Below are 20,233 nucleotides of genomic sequence, written 5' to 3' on the forward strand. Positions count from 1 at the left end.
GATGAAGTAATTGAAAACCTATAACTAAATACTTAACCTTCAGCTCAAAGTCTGCATCGACCATTTCACATGGATCCAGTGAAAGTATCAGTGCCAAAGCACCTTGTGAATGTACTTGGTAGTTCTCAACATAGTTGTGAAGTGCATGGTTGCTTAGTGATGGCCTCAGAGCCTGCTTCAGCACTGACAGCTGGGCAGGCAGTAGGAAGGATCTAGTCTATAGAGGAGAAAATGATACAATTCATAGTTATATAGTTCAGAACACCTGACTGAAGAGTTCATGGCTTAAGTCGTGACATTTCATGAGTCATGGTAACGATGCAGATACTGGTAGGACAATTAACAAGAGTATTCTTGCTGACACAGGTCCCCACCTGTGAGTTTTATTTTTGTCATGTGATTGTGTTACAGAATCACAGAATTAACCGGGCTGGAAAAGACCTTAGAGATCATCAAGTCCAACCTATCACCCAACACCATCTAATCAACTAAACCATGGCACCAAGCACCCCATCCAATCTGTTTTTAAACACTCCCAGGGGTGGTGACTCCACTCCCTGGGCAGCCCATTCCAATGGCCAATCACTCTTTCTCTGAAGACTTTCTTCCAGCCTAAACCTCCCCTGGCACAGCTTGAGACTCATCTTGTTCTGTCACTGGTTGCCTGGGACACATGTTGGGTTTGGGGTTTTTGTTTTTAACTTTATAGAATTTGAAATAAAGGTTTCTAAATTCAGGAGGGGCTGCAGCTTCACAGAGCAGAGAAACAAACCTTTCAGAAACAAATGAGCAGTGAGGGCTGGATTAAAGTTACAGGGTGGTGGACAACACATGGGTAGAGGCAAGGGAACACAGGGAAATTATGTGGTTGTGTTGACTGACCCAAGAGGTCTTACTGCTTTGATTAGCTGGTCTCAGTGAATCTTTTCTGGGTATTGTAGTAAAGGAATCTTTATGGAAAGAGCTGAAGGACAGTGAGGTGGCTTTGTGGGTTTTTATAGGAGGAGCATCTCCCAGGCATGAGGATAGAGAAAGTGGGGATGTACTTGCTTTGAGCACTAAAGTCGGCTGGCATCCTGTGCTGAGCAAAGCACTTCAGCTCTGAATGAGACCAAAGATGGGGTGAGGATGGGCTGTGACAAGAAATGAAAACTGAGGCAAAGGATGGGGTAGAGCATTAAATGGGGGGGTGTTGTGAGCCAGCAGTCCCCCGTGGCAGCAGCGCTCTAAGCTACTACAGGCAAGGCCATTGGACACGTGCACCAGCAAGCAAAAAGAAGAATCATATCGGCACTCTGAATGGATAAAGGCTGAGGGAGTGACTGCTCTGTTCAACTCCTTATCCATTGCAACAGATAGCTGCTCTGAGCAGTATGGCCTGGAGGACATAGTACTAGGGGTATTTATTTACAAAGACAAGTGGATTTAATCAGACAAGTCAATAATAATTAACCAATGAATTGGACGTTGAACCTTTCTCTGTAATTGATGGTAAGGGAGTTCTTGCAGGATTACTCATATTATCCTGGACTTCTGAGCTATCTACTGATTCCATGAACGAGACATCAGAGTCCTTGCAGTCACCCTATCACCTCCTTTTACCTCCTGTTGCTCAAGAGCATGCATGACAAAGTAAATTCAGTCCACAGAATCACAGAATGTTAGCCGCTGGAAGGGACCTCAAGAGATCATCTAGTCCAACCCCCCAGCCTTAGAGTAGCACCATGCCCACCTGCCCCTACACCTTCACCTTTCTAAGCAGCAGGGTGAAGATTTAGTGGCAGTCACTCTCAGAAATGCTCTTGTGGCTGTCTTAGATATTGAGACTTGAATTAGAATGAAGATTCAAAGTCTCTTTTGGGTTTTGTGGCCAGCCAGCTGCCATAACATGCAGACAGGGAGAAGCAAAAGCAAGAGCTGGGAAAGTCTCCAGGCTCTGCAGGCCGGAAGAAATTGACAAAAGGAACCCAGACCCTGAGGACACAGACCATGGCAGCATACAGTTGGCTCAGCTACCAGATATGGAGTTCCCAAGCCTGGAGTGCTGCTGGTGTTCTGGACCTCCTTGTTGGGTAATACATGATAAAAAGGGTGCTGTCATCTTTGGCAGACCAGCCTTTGCTGGACTTTGGCAGAATTCAGCAGGAGAAGTCTGTTGCATTGCAGCAGTGCCTTTGGTGGTCAATCCAGCTTGTCTCTGTTGATGTGCACTGATGAAGGCCGTGGTTTCTGAGCACTATCTGTGCTCTCCTGTGGTGACTCTGTGACAGTGACTTACCCACATCTGCCTTTCAATCTTTCTTGGGCCTTCCTCACCTCTCTTGTCCAGAGTTCATGCAGCCTTTTTTGTCACTGCTTTGCCTTGTGACGTTGTGCAATAGCACCAAGTTAACAATTAACTGTGTGTCGGCAGGGGTTTTGTCCCAACACCACTTAAGGGTGTGTGGGGACTTTTGTCCCAAGCATCCAACCAGGATTTTCACATCCAGGCAGAGCGAGGAGAAGGAGCTGCTTCTCCCCTGAGCCATGTCAGCAGCCCTGGATGAGTTCTGTGGCTCCGTCTTTTGGGTGAGTGGCTGCATCGCCCCCATTGTCTGCCCTTGGGGTAGGATACTCAGTAGAAGGGAAGGGTGGTAGATCCCAAGGCTCACAGCTTGGTCAGGCAGTGGGAGCTAACTTGCAGCAGTCAGCAGAGGTTCTGGTCTTTATCCAAGAGTGCCATGGTGCTGCACACTGCCTGTGTGGAATCCATGAGACAGTGGTGCAAATGACAGCTCCCTGAGTGAGCCATGTCCTGTTTTAGATCTGCAGCCCAGCTGGGAACACAGGATGCCCTGCACAGACCTCTCAGGGAGTAATTAGGGTTCCACCTGCTGTGGCTGGCTTAGGTCCGGCAAGGAGTACTTGTAGGGGAGGCAAATAGATGGCTAGGAGGACATCATCTGGGACCTTGGCTAAGTGCTGAAATGTTCAGCCAGGAAGGTGGATGTTGAGGAGGGAATGTGATGGGGTAGAGCAGGGTGGGCAGGAGCTATAGGAGTGCTGTCTGTTGTGCCATGAACAGGTGAGATTCAAGCCATCTGAAGTGACTTTGAATCTCTGTCCTTGCTTCCCTCAGAATGACTCCTACCTTGCTCGGCCAGATGCTGACCTGCCCATATGCTTCCAGCAGACTGTGCTGGTCTGGGTCCCCCTTGGCTTCCTCTGGATTTTTGCTCCATGGCAGCTCCAGCCCATGTGCAAATCCGGAGCAAAGAAATCATCTGTGACTAAACTATACATTATCAAACAGGTAGAGTGGGGCTGCGGGTGGGGCACACAGAGGGTGGGCTGGAGCAGCCTAGGATGGAGGAGAAGTGAGTGGAAAGTCTCTGTGCTGAATTCAGGTGTGGCATGGAAAGATGAGAAGTATAAGAGAGAAGGAGTAATGGCCTAGGCGCCACCTGGGACAAATATGTAAAGGGAGGCCCAGGAAAAGCCATATCTAGGATGGAGGGAATAATAAGGCTGGGAAAGAGGGCAGAGGTGTGTACCAGGGCCTCTCATCTTGTAGGCTGTAATCCTCCAAGTTTAAAATTATGCCAGTGCTCCTGTGGAAGTGATGCAGCTTCACAGGGACCTAGAAAGCTCTCTTAGACCATGTTTGGGTTGGAAAGGGTATAATGGAGTATGGGAAACAGTTCTGTGTGGGAAGCAAACTGTGTTGTCTCCCAGTGGTTCCCAGTGCCCACAATGGGCTGGGTCTCTCCTCATGTCTGCTCTTCTCTTCCTGCAGATGCTGACTACTTTACTCGTGCTGACAGCAGTGGCAGAGTTGGTCCTGGCCTTTGTAGATGACACACAGCAGGACCCCCTTCCAGCTGTCTGGTACACAAACCCCAGCCTGTACATAGCCACCTGGGTAAGGGATCACCTGGTAAATGTGCAGTGTGCCACCAAAGAGACAGGGTGTGATACTGTGGAGCCAAGCAGCATAGCTCAGAAATCAGCTGGAAGCTGTGTCCACAAGGGACGTGTAGCCTGGAAAATGGGCAAGGACTAGCTCAAGGCAATAGGTTGAGGGCAGGTGTCTGGTTGTATGGTGCTCCCTCCCTTTATCCTTAAAACTGGCTTATACTATGTCTGTGAGAGTAGCTGAGTTTTCTGGCAGAAGCTTTACTAGCAGCAGCATGGATTTCACAGGACTGATTGCACAGTGTGAATATTAGACCGTGGCTTGCTGCTCTGATGTCTCACAGCTTCCCATGGGCTGCTGCTCGGTTTTGTTCAAAGATTTGAGGAGTGCCACACAGTATCAAGGCAGAAGGGAAAGCTGAGGACTATGGGGCTCTTAGCTTGGTGAAAGTTGCAAATACCTTGTGTGAGATATGTTATGTTAACAGTCTTAACCAAGCCAAGAGGTACGCTTAAACCCCCCGGTCTGCTTTCTTGTATTTTGTCATGTCACTCAGTTTCATGTGCAGAGTTCATGTGAGATAGATTGTGAGCCTAGAGAGGCTGAGTTGCTGGGTGTCTGGTTTGACTTTAGTTCCAGGGCTGCAGTCAATATGCCTGATCTCGTGCCTTCTTGACATAAACCCTTGCCCTGTGCAATTAACTCGTTTGCACAGGGCTGGCAGCAACTGCAGGTTCTGGGAGCTTGTTATTTTCAAGGCAGAGGATCCCAGCAGATCATGAGTGCTGGCCTCCTGGGACACATGCTCCAAATGCACATTCAGAGCTCAGACCCGGTCCTGCAGCCCTTCTTGAACCTCTGTCTGATTTTCCCTCCCCTAGCTCCTGGTCCTGCTGATTCACGATGCACGACGCTCCTGCGTGCGCAGAGACTCAGCGATACTTGGCTGCTTCTGGATACTGTCCCTGCTCTGTGGGATATTGCCTTTCCAGTCTCTCGTCCGGAGAGCTCTGCAGGTTGGGTTTGGCAGGAAGCTCTGCTCTTCCCCATGGTCTTGTTCTGTCCCCAAAGAAAGTCCCTTCAGACTTCATCTCTTGACAAGCTCTCAGTGGTATCACTGAGGTCCCAGCTGCCCTGGGGACTGTGGGAAACCCGAAGAGACCTGAGAAGGAATTGTTGTTTGAATTCATCCTGTCTCTTTGGGGAGGCATAAGCTCTCCAGGACCAGTTTCTCCCCTCATGGACTGACATGATGAGGTCCTGCAAAAGCAGGGAGGGATGGCAAAGGGAAGCTGAGCGAGTTTTGCATTGCCCTGTTGGGCTCAGCCATGTTCACTGTGCTGGCGATGGATCTTGTCTCTGAGTGCCTGATGGCCTTGAGACAAGCTGCAGCAGTCACTGTGTTCTCCATTCCTTCAGGCACCAATCTCCGATGTGCCACGGTTTGTCCTTTTCTTCATCTCCTATGGGCTCCAGCTACTGCTCTTCATTGTCTCAGGCTTCTCAGATGTTGCCCCAGAAACAAAGGAAATCTGGAAGAAGGTACGAGGTCTGTGTGGGAGTGGGGCTGGGCCTTGGGGTACCACATCCCAGCTGGCATTGCATGGGACAGGGTGGGATCCATGCAGGAATTCCTCATGACCTCTGTGGGAGGGGAGACCTGAGGGCTTCTGCAAGGGGCACACCAAGAACTGGAGACTAAAGCCCAGGGCATCAGCATGTGTGTCCAAGGGAGTTGCTTCTGGCTGTGAAATGAGGCTCGTGGTGCTGGAGCTGTCACAGATTGAGGCCTCTGGGGTTTCTCAATGAGTGGGGTGCAGAGTCAACCCTTCTCAACACCAATCCTCAACATTAACAACCTTTTGGTGTCCACTTTGCTTTGTACCCTAGAACCCAGCAGTGACAGCCTCCTTCCTGAGCTCCATCACTTTTCAATGGTACTCCAGGTGAGCAGGGCTCCATGATAGGTTGAGCTGGAGCTCAGTCTGGGGAAATGTGGGGATGCTTTAGGGTTGGGCCAGTGCTGTTTCAGCGAGCCTTCAGCACAGGCTTCTTGGAGTTAGTCATGAGAGGCACTGCTTTCAGTGCAGTCTGTGCAGCCTGAGCTCAGGGCCAGGCTGGATGTGAAGGATCTGCATTTGCATCAAGGACTCTCCCTGGGGTGTAGTGTGGGAGTCTTGCTGAGAGGAGATCTCTCTACCCCACAGCATGGTCGTCAAGGGCTATCGCAAGCCTCTGGAGATAGAGGATACTTGGGAACTGAAGAGTAAAGACAAGATTCAGGCCATTCACAGTGCTTTTGAGAAGAACATGAAGGCTGCAGTAAGGAAGGCCCAAGCAGAGCTGGAGAAAAGAAAACGCAAGAAAAGACGCCGGGAAGGTGATCCAGACCATGGGAACAACCTTAGCAAGGCCCAGAGCCAAGACATCCTGGTGCTGGTAAATCCTTTCCTACTCTTGGCATTGCATAGGACTGAGAGATACAGGTCCAGTCTTGGAGAGTAGGATCACCTCACCTCCCTGCAGCTCCCTTTGTTGAGTTTTCCCCTCTGTGATTTTGCTGGGCCGAGGGAACCCATGACAGTTTTTTTCCATCCTCTGCATATCCCCTTATTTGGTGAAACCAAGCAAACCTCCATCCTTCTGCCCTACAGTAGGACAGCAACCACCTTCAAGCCCGCAGTACAAACAGCTCCCTTATATCTGTCTTTCCCTCCCCCAGAAATCTCCCATAATGAGGTCAGACTGAACATCATTCTGTGGTAATCCCTGGCCTCAGATTCTTTATGGCGTGACTGATTTTTGGCTTGAGAGGTTTGGGTTGATCTGGGGTTTGCAACAGTTGTCTTTGGTGTTCAAGAGAGGTATTGGTACTGAGGGTGTATGACTTGAGCAGAGATCAGCAAGAGTGAGCAGGACAGGAGTTAAAGCTAATGCATCATTCAGAATACCTGCTGTTATATCTGTGATGCTGCCCTGGAAGCCTCCTTCCAGGAGCAGGAACTATGCACAAACAGCTCCTTTGCTTCTGTGTGTGCTTCCCTCTAGGAGGAGAAGCCTCCAAAGAGGAAGAAAAGGGGACACAAAGGGGACTCCAGCTCTCAAAAAGATTACCCTAGGGGTTGGTTGATGAAAACCCTGGGCAAGACCTTCTGGCAGAACCTTCTACTAGCAGTGGCTTTCAAGCTGGTGAATGATGTACTTACGTTTGTCAGCCCTCAGCTGCTGAAGTGAGTCCTTTCTCCCTGTTCCTGACTATGCTCTGTCCTGCCTTAGCACCTAGCCTCATCACTTCCCTGTGTGCACTGTATCCAACCCCATCATCCCCATATGTTTACCTTTTCCAGCCACACACCCTGGGGACATTTTGTGCCCTCATGAAAGGTGTGAGAATGCATTAGGTTGCAGTTTAATAAAGAATTGACGTGAGCTGGCTGCCAGCTCTTACTGGTGATCTCTTGCTCCCCGGTCCCTGCATCCTTTGTTACGCAATCTTGCTCCCTCCCTGGAGAGAGCCTTGGGGGCCTTTATAAGTCTGTCCCTCTCATCTCATGCAGAGTCACAGTCTCTGTGGATGATCTGATATTAGTGACCCACTGCTGTATGTGAAATGCAGTGTCCCTGACAGAACAGGGACACTTAGCAGAACTGGGGTCCCCAGCCTGCTGAGCATCAAGCCAGCTGTCTGGAGCAGGGTCTCTCTCATTGCTCTTGTGAGGGTGCTCTCCTTGCACTGGTTTGGAGCATCGTGCTTGGGTCTGTCTCAGTAAGGTGGAGGTCTCACAGGCTGCTCTGCCCTGCAGGCTGCTGATCGCCTTTGTGTCAGACAAGGAGTCCTTTGCCTGGCAGGGCTACCTTTATGCTATCCTGCTCTTCCTGACGGCAGTGATGCAGTCCCTCTCCCTGCAGCAGTACTTCACCTTGTGCTTCCATCTCGGCATCAGTGTGCGTGCTAGTCTCATCGCTGCTATCTATAAGAAGGTTGGTATAGCCCTTGCATCACTCCCCTTAGCTTCCTCCAAGCTGGGCTGGGGAGATTGGCATCTGTTGCCGCCTCTGTCAGCCTGGGGCAACCGGGATGTAGGACCTTTACTTACCAGGAGGACAGGGAGAGCTTGGCTCATGGGACACCAACCCAGTGCTGGGGACAATATGGGTGCCAGTTCTGTCTGGGACCTGGCTGCTATGGATATGTATTTGACAGCTACCAGAGGACAAGTCATGTTTGTCTTCAGAGCAGTACAACACCTTGAGCAGCTACTATTGGGATTCCTGAATGAGGAAGTGTTTCTTTGCCCCCAGCATCCAGTGGTTCCCAGCGTGGAGGCAGTGATGACAGCACCCACAGTCAGCAGAGTGGCACCAGAAGCAAACCCAGGAGCAGTTTCTGCTTGACCTGCTAATTCCCTGCTCTTAGTCATGCTGCTGGCAGCCAGGCTGCTCCCAGGCTGGCCTGCAGTGACTCTGTTTTCTTTCTCCAGGCACTCACCATATCCAGTGCCACCCGCAAGGAGGCTACAGTGGGAGAGACTGTGAATCTGATGTCAGCTGATGCCCAGAGATTCATGGACTTGGCCAACTTCATTCACCAGCTGTGGTCATCCCCCCTACAAATTATCTTGTCCATTTTCTTCCTCTGGGAAGAGCTGGGCCCCTCTGTCCTGGCTGGCATCGCAGTCATGGTGCTGCTCATCCCCATAAATGCATTCCTGGTCTCCAAGTCCAGAAACATCCAGGTCAGTGGTGGGTGCAAGATCCTCCTTGGCCTTGCAACCCGAGAGCCTCTGTTGTACCCCTCACTCATTTTGAACACTCCCCTACTCTTCCCTGTTATGCTACTGAACTGTAGGTGAGAAACATGAAGAACAAGGATGAACGCATGAAAATAATGACTGAAATCCTCAATGGAATCAAGGTGAGCAGTGAAGCAGAGACCCCCCTGGGCAGCTGCTGCACCCTTGGGTGCACTATAGCTGGAGGCAGCACACCTCTATAACCCTACAGAACCAGCACTAAAGTTGAGTTTGGGACTTATTTATCTGGGGTGGCCAGGCCCCAGTCTCTGCAATTCCCTTGAGTTTCTCAACTTTTGAAAGGTTCACTGGGGAAGAGTTCTGGGAACCTGGACTTTGGAGGCTTGGGAGCCAAGAGAAGGGTTTTTGGGGGTTTCTCAGACAGCTGTGGTGGTGAGCAGGCTGCTGTGGTGACAGAGGGGCTGGCAGTGACCAGTAAGCTGAGGAGGAAGGAGTGCAAATGCTATGGGGAAGTGTTCACGATAGAGGACAGGAGAGGGGAGATGAAGTGGCCAAGTAGGATTCTGAGCAAGTCAGGAGCTGGTGATGGAGGTGTTGACCCCTAGTAAGCTGAATGTGGAGGTGGACATTCCTGTGAGGTCAGAGCCTGCTCACCCTGCTTCTTCCACAGATCTTAAAGCTATTTGCCTGGGAGCCCTCATTTGAGAAGCGAGTCAATGAGATCCGGGCACATGAGCTCAAGGACTTGAAGAACTTCAGTTACCTGCAGGCAATCTCCATCTTTGTTTTCACATGTGCCCCCTTCCTGGTGAGTGCCAACAGGCCTGGGGATGGCTGCACCTTCCTCAAAGCTGGTGATGGGCTGTGTCTGAGGGGATGGGAAAGATTTGGAACCTTGGCTGGAGCGCCCTGCAGTGAGAAAGAGGCTGGCTCACAGATGCATGGGATGCACAATATGGCCCTGACTGTTGGCAGCAGAGCTGTGGTGAAAAGTGGTCCCCTTAAGGCTGTGAGATGGGGCCCAAAGGAGAAGGGAAGCAGGAGTGGGAAAGGTCCCCAGCAGTTAGGCACTGCTGAAGCCTTAGGGGATCACAATGCTGTGGACCGTCCACAGCCACACTGACGGTGGTTTGTCCTGCCATCTGTCCTAGGTCTCCCTGGCCAGCTTCGCTGTCTATGTGCTGGTGGATGAGAACAACGTCCTGGATGCACAGAAGGCCTTCACTAGCATCTCCCTTTTCAATGTGCTGCGCTTCCCCATGTCCATGCTGCCGCTGGTCCTCTCTTCTGTGGTGCAGGTCAGCCCTCGCACAGGGCAGGGGGTGTAGGGGGATCTTATGATACCTTTGCCCAAACCAGCACGTGGGCTGTAGGTGTGTGATGGACCTGGGCCTTGGACACACAGGAGTCGGGGCACTGGACTCTGCTGGCAGTGGTGCTAACAGGACTCCCGTACATGACATAGGCTTCAGATTCAGAGGTTGGGGCTGGTGCTTAGGTGGGGCCTATGTGTACGGTGCACTTTTCTTTTGGGGCTCCTGCCTGCCCACCCAGCTGTACCCCACGCCCCCATGCCATCCTCTTTCTGCCATGGCAGGCCAATGTGTCAAAAGCAAGGCTGGAGCGCTACCTGAGCGGAGAAGACCTGGACACCTCAGCTATCTACCACAACCCCATTGCAGGTAGGTGAACCTCCAGCTTACTCCCTGTGGGTCCCAGGCTGGCCCAAGCTGGGGCTTTCTCAGCCCTGAGTGTTGGCTCTCTGTTGACAGGCAGTGCTGTGCGTTTCTCAGAGGCCACCTTTTCCTGGCAGCAGGATGGCAATGCTGTGATAAAAGAGTGAGTGCCCTGCACCATCTTGGGGCAGCTGGGTGGGCAGAGGGAGTAGTTGGTTGCGGATGGCACGCACCTCTCGCAGTGCTGCTAGAAGCAAGTGCCCCAGGGACACTGCTCTGTGCTGGTCCCATGCAGGAGCTGGTGGGTAACCTGGCAGCGCTGCTTCCTCAGCCCTCATGTCTTTGCAGTGTCACCCTGGACATTGCACCTGGGAGCCTGGTGGCTGTGGTGGGGGCTGTGGGCTCAGGCAAATCTTCACTGGTGTCAGCCATGCTCGGGGAGATGGAGAATATCAAGGGACACATCAACATCCAGGTAAGAGGTGGCATGGGGGGACAGTGGGAATGCTTGGGAGCTCAGTGGAGAGGCAGCAGGGCAGGTTTGGTCTCAGAGTAGTGGCTCAGGGCAAGGACAGGCTGTAGGAGGTGGCAGTGCTGAGGCTGATACTCTGTTCTTGTATCTCTTTCCAGGGCTCCCTGGCCTACGTTCCTCAGCAGGCCTGGATCCAGAATGCCACACTGAAAGACAACATCCTTTTTGGGTCAGAACTGGATGAAGACAGGTATCAGCAAGTCATCAAGGCCTGTGCCCTTCTTCCAGACATGGCACTGCTGCCTGCAGGTGACCAGACAGAGATTGGAGAGAAGGTATCAGCCCTGTGCACTATAGGTTTCCCATAGCACCTGCAGCAGAGGACAGAGCTGTTCTGTGTCAGCCCAGTGCTCAGAGAGGTCCCTTCCCTTCCAGGGCATTAACCTGAGTGGGGGCCAGAAACAGCGAGTCAGCCTGGCCCGGGCAGTGTACAGCAACGCAGACATCTACGTCCTGGATGACCCCCTGTCTGCTGTGGATGCTCATGTTGGCAAGTTCCTCTTCGAGCATGTGCTGGGGCCAAAAGGGCTGCTGAAGAATAAGGTGAGCACCCCTGTCCTCCTCTCTGCCACCTAGGCTGGCAGGAATGGCGCTGGCACAGCGTTGACCATCTAGGGAAGGCTGAGGTTGCTTGCTTGGCACAGAGACACAACTTTCACAAGGACTGCTTCCTGTGGTTTTCACGTGGGGCGGCAGCAGGCAGAAGAGGCCTCGTGGGTCCCCAGGGGGGTGCCCTATATCCCTGTAGCCAGGCAATGATAAACAGAGAGGCCCCCAAATCCCAGGGGATGGAGAGCCTGCAGGTCCATGGCTAGAGGGTGAGGAGTGCTCTGATGCTTATTGCCTTGTAACCACTTTGTTGCAGACACGGATCTTGGTGACGCATGGTGTCAGTTTCCTGCCCCAAGTTGATAACATTGTGGTGCTGGTGGAAGGAGCAGTGTCTGAGCACGGCTCCTACAGCACCCTGCTTGCAAACAAGGGTGCCTTTGCCCAGTTCCTGAGCTTGTATGGCAGCAAGGAGGAGGATGTTTCAGAGCAAGATACCACAGGTACTGAGAACACATTGGGGATGCAGCAGTTAGAGGGGCCGTGTGTGTGTGCTGGGGTTGTGATCTGTCAGTGTGACCTGTCTCTACTCAGCCCAGGTCCCAGTGGTGGCTTCTTTGAATCCTTCCTAGCTTCTGGGAATTGCCAGCACAAGGACCTTCTGCCCGAGAGTTGCATCTAGACATTGTATTGAACAGCCATTGAAAGACCCGTTTTACTTTTTCATGCACTTCTTAGTGCCTTTGTGTTTATGGGTCTCATAATCTTATGTGGCAACAGGTTCTGTACTTTAGTGATGCTGGGGTGAGAAAGATCCTTTGGTTCAATCTAAACATGCCATCAAATAACGTTTCACCTTCATCATGCTCCCTGATGCTAAGGGGAGGAATGGAGGCTCAGCCTGCCTGGGCTCAGCCTAGTCATGCAGCTGGAGCCTGGCTATTCTCAGTTCATCTCCACAGGACTCAGCTCCACCTGCTCAGTGAAATACTCCTAAACTGAAGTGACATGACCTACTACATCCTGCATCTACTAAACTAGCACAAACCTCTGCTTGAGGTCCTACCAGTGGTACTGGGATAAGTCAGCAGCAGGGACTACCTCCATGCAGGTCTTTCACCCTGCATTTCCTGTCAGTTCTCCTTCCAGCACAATTAATTTCTTCCACTTCCTGCTGTACTGGGCTTGCAGCAGGGCTGGGGAAAGTGTGATGTGTGGTGGTAGGGCACAGCCTGTGCCTAGGGTGCAGGGCGGAGCTGGGTGCAGCAGAGATGTGATGCATGGGATCTGATTTCTCCTCAGAACCTAACCTTACCTTCCCTCATCCTTGTGCTTGTAGCTGTTGCTTTAGCTGGGTGTGAAGAGAAGGGTGATGAAGACCATGAACCTTGTGTGGAGGAAGGCCCTGATGATGTGGTGACCATGACCCTGAAGCGAGAGGCCAGCATCTATCGGAGAAGTCTCAGTCACAGGTGGGAACTTGAGCTCTCAGCTCTCTCTGCTGTCCCTTGCATTGCTCCCCAGGAAAAAGGGGGCCTGGGGGCTTCCTTTGGGGACTCCAGCAGAGAAGGGGCTGGGAGCCTCCCTACCTGCTCCTACCACCAGCTGGAATGGGTCAGGAGAATCAAGTCTTGCCTTTACTCACATTAGTGTGTCACCGCCTTACTCTATGCTCTTCCTTGAAACTGCTGCTGCTGGCTGGTTCTGCTTTGGGCACAAGGGCTATGATTTCATGGCTGCAAATTCCCAGGGCTTCCACAAGACTCATTCAATGCTACCCCAGTTTGGAGACTATTTCCCAGAGGACTCCAGCATGGGAGTCCTAGTGCAGCATAGGGATTGGACCCCCAGGAGAGTAGGACCCATCCAGTACCCTGTGACCAATAATGCCCATCACCTCCCCGCAGCTTTAGTAAACGCAGCACCAGTTCCCGCAAAAAGGCCCAGGAAGAGCCCCCCCAGATGGTGAAGGGACAGAAACTGATTGAGAAAGAAAATGTGGAAACTGGCAAGGTGAGGAGGATGGATGGATGAATGGTTAGATGGATGGATGTTCACTGTACTGCCATGGCTCAGTGCTACCAGCCACCGACTGGCTCAGAGCAGCTGGTGGTGGCTGGCTGTGGCTCCATTGCAGCCAGGAAACACTGAAGGAGACAGAGCTGCCTGGGACTGGTGGGCAAGGTTGTGTGGAGGGGAGCACTGTGAACAGCAAGAGGGGAGTTCCAAGGCTGTGCTGAGTGCCACTGACTGTGGTTTGCTGGGCAGTGGTGACGGGCTGAATTGTTCCACAGGTGAAGTTCTCCATGTATGTGGGGTACCTGCGTGCTGTTGGCATTTGTTATTCTTTCTGGATTGCCATGGGCTATGTTGCTCAGTACACTGCCTATGTGGGCACCAACCTGTGGCTCAGTGACTGGACTGAAGATGCGAAGCGCTATGAGAACCAGACATTTCCTGCGGCGCAGCGAGACATGCGGATTGGTGTCTTTGGGGCCCTGGGGGTGTCACAAGGTAAGTGTGGGAGCACAGGGGACTGTGCTGACCTCAGCTATGTGGTCCAGAAGGAGTATGGCTTGCAAAGCCAGCAGCCAGCAGTGTAGCAAGGAGCAGGGGGCTCAGTATTGTGTTAATTTGCCTTCCTTCTGGCTCGTGGCTGAACTGGGGACAGCTATCAGTCTGAAGCCAGCCTAAACTGCCCCCAAGAAGTCTGTGTTACCCCCTTAGGTTGAAGATCACTCTTCTTAACCAGTCTTGTAGATAGTGCCAGGGACCAAGCCTTTCCAAAAGGGCTAACCTTCTTTCACTGTGGTGGGACACATTTACTGGGGCCAGCCAAGAAGGTGTGATGCAGGACTAATCAGAGTGGCTCACTGCAGAGCTGCTGGCTTGGACCTGCTTGATGTATCCCTTGAGCAAAAGGGTGTCTGGGGACAGTGTCACACATGAGCCCTAATGACCACCCTGTGCTCTCCTTTTCAGCTTTCTTCTTGCTCTTTTCAACTGCCCTGTCTGCACACGGTGCCATGCGAGCCTCCCAGCTTATGCATCAGAGACTGCTCAGCAACATCCTGCATGCGCCCATGAGCTTTTTTGACACGACCCCAACTGGCCGCATTGTTAATAGGTTTGCCAAGGTAGGAGAACAGCTGGAACATGGACAAAGTGTTTGTTTCGGCACATCTGGAGAGCACTGGGTAGTAGCATAACCCTGTTGCTGCTTAGCACTGCACAGATGAGCCCATATCTGGGCCTGGAAGAGACCAGAGAGGCATGGTGGATGAGAGGCTGACCATGAAGCAAGCCACATCCTAGGCTATACTGTGAGGAGAGTTATTTATGTCCTCTGCTCAGTGCTAGCGAGGCTATAGATAGATACCGTGCCCTGTTTAGGGGCCACCTGGTCAGGAGGGATGCGGAGAAACTGAAGAGGGTCCAGAGCTGATTTCCAGAAGAGGTAGGAGCTCATGTCCCATAATGAGATGTCCTTCTGGTTAAGGGCTCTTAGAAAAACACAGTCTGCTCATAAGGAGAAAATGAGAAAGGAAAGAGAATACAGACAGGTGGTTTCAGGTGTGCTGCTGCTCCATTTCTTCCTGTGGTGCCATCTCTTGATTCTTGGGAATGAAAATCTCTCTTAAGATAAAGCCTATGGACCTGCTAAATTTACTCTGAGATGAGGGAGTTTGTAGTACCCAGATAGGAGATGGGTGACGACCAACTGGAGACATGAATGTACCTGCATGGACCTGGAGTCAGCCCTGTCCCTCTTTCTGCCTTAATTCATGCTCCTGGATCCAGATGAAGCTGCAGTTCCCAAAGCTGCTCTGTGCAACAGGGGAATATTACAGAAAGCTCCTCTGTCAAATCAGCTGGTCCCAAGCTAAGACCTTGGCCCTAAATGGGGCTGTGACCCTAACACCAATTTAGTGTCAGCCAGTATCTGTGCAAGTGTCTGGCGCTGTTACCACATGGATGTGTAGGGCCCCTTTATGAGTGGGGCCTTTGGATTTCTCCCTCTCTGTGGAGTGACTGACTGCTTCTCCATGCTTCTTTTTATGCTCCAGGACATCTTCACGATAGATGAGACCATTCCCACGTCCTTCCGTACCTGGCTCAACTGTTTCATGGGCATCATTAGTGCATTGATCATGATTGCCCTGCCCACTCCATTCTTCATTCTTGTTATGATTCCCCTGAGCATCTTCTACTATTTTGTGCTGGTGAGTACCCAGGGCTTGAGAGAAGCTCCTGCTCTGCTTAGAGAAGTATCTTTACTGCTGCCGGACTTCTTGTTAGTAGCTAATCTGTGTCCCTCCTTTCAGCGCTTCTACATCTCCACATCACGCCAGCTACAGCGTCTGGACTCTGTCACCAGGTCTCCCATCTACTCCCACTTTGGAGAGACAGTGTCAGGCCTTCCTGTGATCCGGGCCTATGGACACCAAGAACGGTTCCTGAAGCGAAATGAGGCCACCATTAATGTAAATCAGAAAATTGTTTACTCCTGGATCATCTCAAATAGGTGAGTTGCACTCCTTATGGCACAGCACAGCCTGCTGCACCTGCTGCCCAGGCTCTTCTGGGTCCTGAGGGAGGTTGTGGAGATGCACTCTATCTTGATCTCAGGATTTAGAGTCTGTGTAGGAACTGGGGGAACTTGGGATAGGGACAGCATCTTTGGGAAGGAGACATTTTATGGTGGTTTTGAAAGCCAGAGTGTGGCCTCCTACAAAGTGTGCAGAGCTTGGGCAGGGTGATCTGCGCTGCCAAGGGCTGAGATGCTCTTGATGGGTTCTGGGAAGAGGCTGATGCTCCAAGCCAAGTGGGAGTGAAATGGGGGCACTGTCTGATGTTGACATGTTACTGCTAGATACTCTGGGGTGTGAGGGCTGTACAGTTGTGACTCCTCCGATATACAACTCTGTGAGTCCAGGACTCAAAGAGTGACAATGAATCTGCTAGCAGAACTGGCCACCAATCACACACTCTGTAGGTGCAGATACCACCTGTACACCTGGGCTTGGGGCTGGGTGTGCAGCGATGCTTGTGGACTGCTGGTCTTACTGGTGGGCTCCATATTAGGCACAGTCAGATGCCTCTCCCATCACCTCTCAGCAATCCTTTGCTGGTACAGGTGGCTGGCCATCCGTCTGGAGTTTGTTGGGAGCCTGGTGATCTTCTTCTCTGCACTTCTAGCAGTGATTTCAAAAGGCACTTTGGATGGTGGCATCGTGGGTCTTTCTGTCTCCTCCGCCCTCAACGTGAGTCACTGAAAGCTTTTTGTTCCAGGACATGGCTGCTCCTGGTAGCTCTGGGCTGGCTGCAGGATGCTGCCCTGCTTCCAGCTCTGATCCATGGAGAGAGGATTAGCTGGAGTGTTCTGTCACCTGGAGAGCTACTATGCATCCGGTGGGCACACATCCCAGTGTGAGGTGAAATATTTGCTGCTGTGGGGAGCAGCATGGTACCGCTATGGACCAGAGATGCTGCAGCAAAGCTTTTGAAGGTCTGGGGAGAGGGCACTGTGGCAGGAGAGTGTAGAGTTAAGGGCCTGTCCAGGTATGCTTGTGTCTATGTTGTTTCTGAGACACACAGAGCAGTGCATCCTCTGGCTCTGCAATGCAGGTGACACAGACGCTGAACTGGCTGGTGCGGGCATCCTCAGAACTGGAGACAAACATTGTGGCTGTGGAACGGGTACACGAGTACATAAAGGTGAAGACTGAGGTGAGGAGACCAGGGTCCAGACAAACACTAGCTGCACATCTTGGTGCTAGCCAGCATCACAGGGTGTAACCACCCTAACACTCCTGTTCCCGTGTCCTCAGGCTCCATGGGTGACAGAGAAGCGTCCTCCCCACGGCTGGCCCAGCAAAGGCACGATCCAGTTTGTTGACTATGAAGTTCGTTACCGACCTGAACTGGAGCTAGTTCTTCAGGGGATCAACTGCAATATTGAGAGCACAGAGAAGGTAAGGACCTTCCCCTGTGCCCTCCCTACATTTGTTACAGAGTGACACTGTGTTAAAGTTGTTCCTGTCCTTTGGCTTCAGTCTGTGGGCTGGAGAGGGGTGGTGGCAGGGTGTGGAGGCTCAGGCTGTGGGGTAGGGACCAAAGAGTCTGGGAGATGGTGATTGCAGATGCAGGATACAAAGCCCTGCCAGAACAAGACAGAGAGTATCTGCCCTGTTCTCTTCAGCCCTGGCAGCTGGTCTAAATAGCTGCTTCCACAGGTCGGGGTTGTAGGCCGGACTGGGGCTGGAAAATCTTCCCTCACCAGCTGCCTCTTCCGGCTACTGGAGGCTGCTGGAGGGAGAATCATCATCGATGGGGTGGATATAGCAACGATCGGCCTCCATGACTTGCGTCAGAACCTCACCATTATCCCCCAGGTGAGCTGATCCCCACCTTTCTGCATCCCACTGCTGCACAGCCTCCCCAGGCTCTGTTCTCTGGGTGATGCATTGCCCTTAGTGCTTTCCCGGGTGACTTCAGGGGCCTGTGAGCATGCTCTCACCACCGCCCCTTCCCAGCTGCAGGCAGCAGGGTGGGCAGAATGTAGCCAAACTCAGCCATCATCCCTGCTGAATGGCTGTGGTGTGGCTGAACACGCTGTTCTTGGCAGGATCCTGTGCTCTTTACTGGCACCCTGCGGATGAACCTGGACCCTTTTGACCAGTACACAGATGAGGAGGTCTGGAAGGCCCTGGAGCTGGCCCATCTAAAGAAATATGCGCAAGAACTTCCTGAGGGCCTGTTGCATTTTGTGAGCGAGGGAGGGGAAAATCTGAGGTGAGTGGAGGAGCAGAGGCGTGTCTAGCTCCCCCTCCCTTCCCCTGGTCCCAGGGGAACATCAGCCTACAGCAGAGTGCTTGTCCAGGGATGAGGACACAGAAGCTTCTGGGAGTGAAGGCAGGGGAAAATGGTTCAGGACTCAAGGCTATCAGGGGTCCAGCATGAGCCAAGCTTTCCATGGTGGCTCAGAGGGCAAGATGCTGAAGGATGTGGTGCTCAGGGTGGCAGATGACCAGCTGGGGGATGGCCAAGGAGGGCTGGGCAGGTGTTGGAGTCAGGGCAGCAAGTGGCAGTAGGCTTGCAAGTGCCCAGCACCTCCTGCCTGCCTGGTAACTCATGCTCCCCACCTCATCCCAGTGTCGGGCAGCGGCAGCTTGTGTGCTTGGCCCGGGCCCTTCTCCGCAAAGCCAAGATCCTCATCCTGGATGAAGCAACAGCAGCTGTAGATCTGGAAACTGATCATTTAATCCAGACAACGATCCGGAGCGAATTTTCTGACTGCACTGTTCTGACCATTGCCCACCGCCTCAACACCATCATGGATAGCAACAGGTACCGTGGGGTGAGGGGGATAGGGATCTGGAATCCTAGGATGGGGTGAGAGGTGGCCAGCACAGAAGCAAAGATGAAGCCAGAGGAGCAGATGTGAATGTACTGCTCAGGAGAGCAATATACAGATCTTCTAGGAGAGCAGAATGGAGGGATGGGAAAGACAGCCATGAAGTAGTTAAGCAGTACCCATTCCACAGTCTGTGGGGTTTTTTGAGGATCTTGTTTTACAGCAACAGGACATAAAGGTGTTGTTGACACCTTATGTGCCTCATTCTACCAGCACAGGGAGGAGAGCTGTGCCATCACTTTTGTGCTAGAGGTGAACCACATAATGTGGCTGTAGGAGGTGGTAGGGCTGTAGTGTTGGCACCACCAGCACTATCTGCTTAGATCCTGGGAGCTCAGGCCTTCTCATTCCATACTGCCAGGGTGATGGTGCTGCAGGCTGGAAGGATTGTGGAATTTGACAGTCCTGAGGAGCTGCTCAAGAAGCAGGGCACCTTTTCTGCGATGGCAAAGGACGCTGGCATCACGAATACAGAATCCACCATGCTGTAGGCAGAACGGAGCAGTACTCGGTGCGTGTGCGGGCAGCTCCCGCACGCTGGCAGGCACCAGCATCTCCCTGCAGCTGGGCTGCCCAGGAATTTCTCTCTGCAACTGGGAAGTGCAGAGGATGACTTCTCTGTCAGGGGCAGAGCATTGGACTTCAGTGAGCTGTTAACCTTCATACCACACCCTGCCTGTTATGCACCTGCAAGCCTGGAGCTGCATAATTTATTTCAGAACAGAGAAGAAAAGTTATCTGCAGGCAGGGAGACCACAACCCACCTTTTATATTTCATCATGCCAGAGATGTTTTTGCACTGTGGAATGAGATTTGTAACTTAATCTAAGTGTGAATGTAATAATTTGTTTACATTTTGTAACTTTCTAGTCTTCCCACTGGAAGTCTGACTTAGGGCATGCTGAATAAACCTCAATTTACCTTTCAACCTAGCTGGTGTCTGGGGGAAGCTGGTAACACAAGTTGTGCAGACATGTGGGTGGGGGAAGGCCCAAAGCCAGTGGCATAGCTGTACCAGGCATGAACACTGCTGTTAGTGAAGATGAAGCCAGGACCTGCCCCTCTTCCCTAAGGCTGCAGCTCCCTTGGTTGTGCGAACAAATGAGGCAGTCCAGGAGCTATTGTAACCACTAGTGGGGCAGACTTTGGCTTGTGACTCCAGGCAACAAACCTGACTGTGGTGAAAATAAGCTGCAGACACAGGGTGCATGCTGCACCAATACACACACGATTCCGTGGTTTCTGTTGACAAACTCTTGGCCTTCTTGGGCGTGAAATCCAGGAGCTGTAACACCAGCACAGGGGGAGTCTGTCCATGCTGCATACCCATTTACAGCAGGGCAAAGCCCTTGCTCTGGCTGGTGGCAGGAGGAACAAGCCCCACACCTCCACCCCCACTCCCACCCCGCT

The 20,233-nt window shown here is 52.1% G+C and overlaps 1 protein-coding gene across 1 annotated transcript; it reads left to right on the forward strand.

Annotated features, from left to right (window-relative positions):
• The first annotated feature begins 2,526 nt into the window (after nt 1-2,526).
• Nucleotides 2,527-19,584, forward strand: ABCC2 (ATP binding cassette subfamily C member 2). The gene is made up of 32 exons (XM_054163622.1): nt 2,527-2,568; nt 3,038-3,292; nt 3,776-3,901; nt 4,777-4,911; nt 5,315-5,437; nt 5,786-5,841; nt 6,103-6,334; nt 6,944-7,125; nt 7,699-7,876; nt 8,377-8,631; nt 8,745-8,810; nt 9,320-9,457; nt 9,801-9,947; nt 10,247-10,331; nt 10,422-10,488; nt 10,674-10,800; nt 10,956-11,132; nt 11,233-11,400; nt 11,723-11,909; nt 12,746-12,878; nt 13,314-13,419; nt 13,701-13,920; nt 14,389-14,543; nt 15,474-15,629; nt 15,732-15,931; nt 16,544-16,670; nt 17,035-17,136; nt 17,238-17,381; nt 17,643-17,801; nt 18,035-18,201; nt 18,562-18,756; nt 19,185-19,584. The coding sequence occupies exons 1-32, from the start codon at nt 2,527-2,529 to the stop codon at nt 19,312-19,314; spliced, it is 4,740 nt and encodes a 1,579-aa protein (XP_054019597.1). The 3' UTR covers nt 19,315-19,584.
• Nucleotides 19,585-20,233: the final 649 nt, after the last annotated feature.

Source organism: Dryobates pubescens, chromosome 8 (genome assembly GCF_014839835.1).
Source record: "Dryobates pubescens isolate bDryPub1 chromosome 8, bDryPub1.pri, whole genome shotgun sequence".
NCBI lineage: Eukaryota > Metazoa > Chordata > Aves > Piciformes > Picidae > Dryobates > Dryobates pubescens.

Bases quoted from the DNA above. Each gene is read 5' to 3' on its own strand.
- ABCC2 (XM_054163622.1), top strand. From the start codon at position 2,527: ATGTCAGCAGCCCTGGATGAGTTCTGTGGCTCCGTCTTTTGG. The intron at 2,569-3,037 runs GTGAGTGGCTGC...CAGGAGCTATAG, and splicing joins TCTGTGGCTCCGTCTTTTGG to GAGTGCTGTCTGTTGTGCCA. The intron at 15,932-16,543 runs GTGAGTTGCACT...TTGCTGGTACAG, and splicing joins TCCTGGATCATCTCAAATAG to GTGGCTGGCCATCCGTCTGG.